This window comes from Trachymyrmex cornetzi, unplaced genomic scaffold (genome assembly GCF_001594075.2).
Source record: "Trachymyrmex cornetzi isolate Tcor2-1 unplaced genomic scaffold, Tcor1.1 scaffold190, whole genome shotgun sequence".
Classification (NCBI taxonomy): Eukaryota; Metazoa; Arthropoda; class Insecta; order Hymenoptera; family Formicidae; genus Trachymyrmex; species Trachymyrmex cornetzi.
In genome coordinates, this window is record NW_017296528.1 from 63,408 (window position 1) to 70,217 (window position 6,810).

Sequence of the window (6,810 nt, forward strand, 5' to 3'; positions counted from 1 at the left end):
GCACACAAGCCGAAGGCCAGTAGGGGGCTGGAGCCCAGTGCCCGCGATGCCTATTCCGCGGGCCCGAGGCATATGCCTTCCCCCCGGGGGAACTCGGGACCTCGCCAAGAGATTGGCGGGGAGGGTACACCCTGGAAGGCGCGGCCGACACGGGGAGTGGGAAAATACAGAAATGGAACCAAACAAAAAACAAACCGCATTCGATAAAATGGAGATAGAAAAGGAGAGTACTGACGTACCCAACAAGGAGGTGATGGAGATGGAACGGTCGCCGACAGACCAGCTCTGCCAGACGATATATATAGAGGATCTATTACAGGATCCTAATATGGAAGAACGAAAAGAACGTAAGGAACATTCGTTACCGGTTGTCCATATTGAGAAGCAAACTCTGGAACAGAGAATGGAGGAGGCTAGAGGAAGCCTTAGTCAGCCCTCTACCTCCTCATTCTTTAAAAGACCAGGCCCCAAATCATTTAAAGGAAGGACAGCAGAGAGTTACAGTCGTGACTCCTCTGCGATGGACACGGAGACGTACGAGATAAGCTCGTCGGACAGCGACGTAGCGGACTACAGCAGGAATAGGGGAAGAAGAGTCGCCATCGAGGAAGACTCTGATGTCTCACCACCGGAAAAGGTAAACATCGGGAACTCGGGTCTTCAAAGAACGACGGGAAACAGGAAAAGGGAAAGGATGGCCTCGGACTTGGATAGCGACCACAGAAGAAGCAGAACGACCGGAGATTATGTCGGCAGGAGGGAGGCCATAAGAAAATACAATGAGGCCAAGGAAGAACAACTACAAATAGACAGAGAAATACTCATTAGAGAGTACAGTTGTATGGATCTCTTTAAGAAGGCAAAAATGGACATAGATAAAATAAAAGACAACATGAAAGGGAACTCCATGGAGGAACTAGGAGAAAAAATAAGTGGTAACATGAAAGAGATCATGCGCATAGCGAGATGTTCCAGCAATTTAAAAGGAACTTTCCAGAAGAGTCTGAAGCTCGCCGCAGCCACATCAATGGGGATCTTTGAAATTATGAGAGAAAGATCTAAGCTATCTAAAGAAGACGCTAAATCGGAAGAGGTGAAATCATTAAAGCGAGTAATCGCTAAATTAAAATCTAAACTGGAGGATGGAATAGAAAGTGAGAAGAAAAAAGCACTGCAGGCAAAAGGCGAAGCAGAGGCCTATAAATCTGAGCTGCAGGCGCTTAAAAAGAAATATGAGAAAAAAGACAAAACTCCTAGTCCTAAGGAAAAGGAGAGAGAAAAAAGCAGTAGAGGAAAGTCTACATCGGACTCCACAAAAAAGAGCCCGAGAAGAACTCCCTCAGACCAAATAAAAGCAAGGGATAAGCTCATGACGTCTGAGTCAGAGCACATGGACGTTGACGAGAAATCGCCCAGACCGAAGAAAATTACACTGGACAACCCAGATAACTGGCCAGAAGTTATTCGACCAACGTTGTGCGGGAAACGGAAAATAATAGAGGAAGATCCGGTTTCAAAAAAGGCCATATATGAAGCCTATAAAAAGTAAATCTCGGAAGGCAATAAGGAAAGATCAGAACACAAACCAATGGTCAAAGAAGGAAAGTCCGAGGAACATAAAAGCAGGAAAAGAGAAACGGAGTTCGATCCGTTTGATCTAGCAAATACGATCAGAAGAATCGTAGCGGAGGAACTGTCCAAGCACAACAAAAAACCAGTGATCACGGACATTCAAATCCCAAAAACCCCAATCAGGCTAGATAAGGGAAAGAGCAAACCAACGGACAGAAACAAGCCACCAAAAGAGGAAAATAGAGTCTCCAAAGCCAACGCTAAAGGGACTCCAAAATATATCGAGAAGGAAGGATATGGGAAATCAACTCAGGATGAGGAAATAGATAGGGAAGGAAAAGACAAAGAACTCCCCTGGAGCAAAGTGGTAGGGAGGAAAGAAAAACAGGCAACAAGCTCGGGTAAGAAGACCGGAACTAACAAAACCCTTTCCTTTACACCGGGAAAACCTCCCAAAGTTTCACAAGTAGAAAGAAACAAAGACAACAGAAGAGTGCCGAAGACAGCAGCTATTCAAATTAGCTGCCGCGGAGAGACGTCGTACGCTGATGTCATGCGCACAGCTAGAACTAAAGTCGACATAGACGCAATGGGGATCCACGATCTGAGACCCAGGAAATCAAGAACAGGAGCCCTGCTACTGGAGATTCCAGGAGCAGAAAGCAGCGACAAGGCGGATAAGCTAGCTGAGAAACTGACGCAAGCACTGGAAGGACAGCAAGACGTTCTGGTATCGAGGCCAGAAAAAATGGCCGATATCAGAATAAAGGACCTGGAAGATTCAACAACAAGGGAGGATATCCTCTTGGCCTTGATTCTACATGGAAGCTGCCCGGAGAAGGCATTTAGACTAGGCGAAATAATCCCATCGATAAACGGATTGGGAACACTATGGATCCGATGCCCCTTGGCGGTGGCAAAAAAGATCACGAAGAACAGGCGGATACGTGTGGGCTGGGTGATGGTGAGGGTAGATCTTCTGCCCGAAAGGATCACCCAATGTTTCAGATGCCCGGGACACGTCAGGACGTAATGCAGGAGCGAATTAGACCGAGGCTCTCTTTGCTACAGGTGTGGAAAACCGGGTCACATGGCTAAGGACTGTGGGGAGGCAGCACACTGTATAATATGCGCAAGTAGAAACATGAAGGCAGACCATAGAATGGGAGGGCCTGCATGCAAACCCCCCGTACTAAAAGGGAAAAATAAAAAGGAGGTTAGAGCAAGCGGAACGGAACGTTCCCAGGATCGCAACAAAAACAAAGAGAATCTTAAAATGGAGGTGGAGGAAAATCACCCAAACCAAACCCCATCAGAGGAAAGAAAAGATAGGGAAACAAGCGTCGTCAGACAATTGGAGAAATGTAGCGTCAACGAGGGAGCTAAGTCCGAAACGGACATGGAAGTGGAAATGGACGAAGCGTGACCGGACACCCCAAAAATTCCCACAAGTACTTTAGAGGAAGACTGGCCGAAACTGGGAAACGTATGGTCAATGGCAGAAGAGAGAAAAGCGGACAAGAAGGAACAAGGGGACGGAGGAACCCAAATAAACGCTAATAATGGTTAATTTCCTCATACAAGCGAATATTAACCACGCTAGGGCGGCCCATGACCTGCTCATGCAATCGATGGCAGAAGGAGACTGCACACTGGTTATAGTCTCTGAACCGTACGTTGTCCCTAGAGATCATCCCCACTGGGCAACGAACGATAGAAAGTCAATAGCAATTACATGGAGGCAGACTAAGAACGCAGTACCCTGCACCCCATACAGAAAGGGGGAACACTTCGTTGCAATCCGCTGGGGAGATGCAATAGTAGTTGGCTCATACCTCCCCCCAAGTCTTGACACAAGAGAATTCGAGGATGCCTTAAATGACATGGAGAGGGAGATTATGTAGATCTCGAACAAACCGATCCTCGTAGCAGGAGACTTCAACTCAAAGTCGGACCTGTGGCAGTCTCCAATAAACGACTTACGCGGAAGAGTGATGGTGGAATGGACCAGCAGACTCGGACTGATCTGCCTAAATCAAGGAGGTAGAAGCACCTGTATCAGAAGTACGGGAGAGTCAATTGTTGACGTCACCTTCGCGAACCCCGTTGCGGCGCAGATAGTGAGAAAATGGACAGTATCAGATAGGGAGAGCATGTCCGACCATAAGTACATAGAAATGGTCATCTCCAACTCCGAACTACAACAAAGTAGGCTGAGAAATCCCCAACAAAGAAGATGGGCAACTAAAAGAATGAAGGAGGACCTCTTTACAGCTGCAATCTTGGCGAGTAATTGGCCAAAGGCAGCACAAGCGGAAGATCCGAACAGCGAGGAAATTGAAGCCCAGGCAACGAAACTTCAACGCACGCTTACGGAGGCCTGTGACACGGCGATGCCAAGGTCAATTCCCAGATCAAGAAAAGCCATGCCGTGGTGGAACGAGGATCTAAACACCCTCAGATCCGACGTAATCGCGGCAAGAAGAAGGCTGAAGAGATGTAGAAGACGTCCGACATATAGGCGGGACGAATTCGAAATGCTCTTAAGGCTAGGAGAGCTCAGACAAGCCTTAGGGAAAGAAATTAGAAAAGCCAAGGCAAAAGCCTGGGAGGATTTCGTGAAGACACTAAACGAAGATCCATGGGGCCGACCCTACAAGGTCGTTATGGGGAAGCTTAGGAGATGGTCTCCCCCATACACTGAGTCTATGGACGGCGATACTCTGGAAAGAGTGGTCACTGGGCTTTTCCCTCCAGGCGAAACGGACAACTGGGTAGAGCCTCAACTACCTACAGTAGGAACCTCCTCCTGGTCCGCAGAGCTGGAGGTCTCTCACGAAGAGGTACTCCTGGCCATCAAGAGGATGATGGAAAAAAGTGCGGCTCCTGGGCCGAGCGGAATCCCTGCTAAAGCATGGGCCCTGGCAGCTAAGGACATGATGGTGGAAATGAGGAAACTCTTCACCGAATGCCTCAAGACTGGGACTTTTCCCTGTCTCTGGAAGAGAGCCAAACTGGTCCTGCTTAGGAAGCCAGGGAAGCCAGAAGACCAGGCAGCGGGCTATCGGCCTATCTGTCTCCTGGACGATAAGGCCAAAATACTCGAAAGGATCATCTTCTCGAGAATAACAGCTCACTTAAATGAAAGAGGTCCCAACCTAAGCAAAAACCAGTATGGCTTTAGAAAAGGACGCTCCACAATTGATGCCATATCAAGAGCACGCGAATACATGGAAGAGGAGGGTAAGGTGGTGGTGGGGGCATCACTAGACATTAAAAATGCGTTCAACACATTGCCGTGGGAAGTAATTGGAGCTGCGCTAATCAGACACAAAATCCCGATGTACTTAAGGAGAATAATTCGGAACTATCTGGACTGCAGGAAGCTAACGTTCACCAAAGAGAACGGCAGAAAGGGAGAACAAGAGGTACGTAGGGTACGTAGGGAGAACAAGAAGTACGTAGGGGTTCCCCAAGGATCAATCCTGGGTCCCCTCCTATGGAACCTTGGTTTTAATGAAGTGATGAAAAGGGGAGACCTTCATCCGGAATGCTCGGTATTATGCTACGCCGATGACACCCTGGTTCTGACTAAAGGCGAGGACTGGGAGGAAGCCACAATGGAGGCGGAAATGGCGGTGGATATAATTGTGCAAAGAATCCAGGACATGGGGCTGGAGGTAGCCCCACTCAAGACAGAAGTGGTCGGCTTCTGTGAAAGGGGTAGGCCAGCGAACACGTTAATTAGCGTGGCAGGGGTCCAGATCTCCGTGGGAACGAGAATGAAGTACCTCGGACTCACGCTAGACACCAGATGGTCATTCGTGCCCCACTTCGAGGGACTATCGCCCAGGTTGGAGAAAGCGGCTCTGGCCCTGAGCAGGCAACTTTCAAATCTGGGTGGCCCGAATCGAAAGACGAGAAAACTGTATGTAAACGTTATTACATCGATGGCCTTATATGGAGCTCCAATATGGGCGAACAAGATGCTCAAGAACGGAAGAATAGTAAGAATAATACGCGCTGTCCAGCGAAGGATAACGGGTCGGTTGGTGAGGGCCTATAAGACCACCTCCGTGAATACAGCCCTGGCAGGGGTCCCTCCAATGGAGCTACAGGCTATTAGCTATGAAGAGATATACGAGAGAATCTCAAACATGAGGAGTAACAGGCCAGCAAACGACCAGACACAGAGGAAGGAAATCGACACCATCAAGGAGATCGCTAAAAAGAAGCTATTAGTATAATGGAGAGGATGGATTGACCATACTGAAAAGGAAGGGGAGGCTATACTGGGTGCAATAAAGGTACAGCTCAGAGAATGGGTAGAGGCCGGGGTGGGTCTCACCTTCCGGACGACGCAGGTCCTCTCGGGGCACGGATGCTTCGGGAGGTTCCTGTGTCGGATCGGGAGGGAGACATCAAATAGGTGTTGGCACTGCGACTCGCCAAATGACACGACGAGGCACACCCTGGGCTACTGTCCGGCCTGGGATACAGAACGGGCAGAATTGAAGAGAAGAATTGGAGCAGACTTGTCCTTAGGGGCGATTATAAGGGCCATCCTACAAGAAGAGAAAAGACACGCGGTCTCAGCCTTCTGCGAGGAGGTCATGACCAGAAAGGAGGCAGCAGAGAGGGCCAGAGAGAGAGGGGACCTGGCCACCTAGGCTTCAAAAACGTAGACACGAAAAGCCGAGAGTAGGTATACATATAAACCGTAACACTGCGAGACTCGCTCTCTTCATTTTTGATCCTGATCTGTGTTCGGTTTTCAACCAGTCAGTCATTCTCTCGCAGTTCATTTCGCTCAAATAAGAGTTTTTTTTTTGTTCAGTGCACAATAGAAGATCTTCCCTATTACATCAAGTACGAGTTGTCTGCGAGCTACTCCAAGTCCAGGACACTAACCAGAAAACCAAAGCCTACCGCAACAGTAAGTCCTTTCTTCCATATTCTTCTATTTAGTCGCGAATCTGTAATAACGTAATTCACAACATAATGCCACGAAGGGGGAACAATCGCCCGTTTAAAGGTTGGCTTAGAGGTTGATATCCCTGTATTCATCCCGAATTCCGCCTATCCATATCTAGTACCGATGGAATTCTTCTTTAATCTTTTTCCTCCTTCCTCCGCTACTATACACGAATTATAATGTAATAAAAAATTCAGTCAGCACTGCTCACTTAAGATTCATTCTCTGGCGGCATGTATAACTAGAATGTTAATAGCGTCTGG

The 6,810-nt window shown here is 48.2% G+C and overlaps 1 protein-coding gene across 1 annotated transcript; it reads left to right on the top strand.

The window, feature by feature from the left end:
- The first annotated feature begins 172 nt into the window (after positions 1–172).
- On the top strand, positions 173–1,549 carry LOC108759500 (protein PXR1-like). The gene has a single exon (XM_018504975.1). The coding sequence runs from the start codon at positions 173–175 to the stop codon at positions 1,547–1,549; it is 1,377 nt and encodes a 458-aa protein (XP_018360477.1).
- Positions 1,550–6,810: the final 5,261 nt, after the last annotated feature.

Excerpts from the sequence above, each read along its gene's own strand:
- LOC108759500 (XM_018504975.1), top strand. The coding sequence starts at position 173 with ATGGAACCAAACAAAAAACAAACCGCATTCGATAAAATGGAGATAGAA.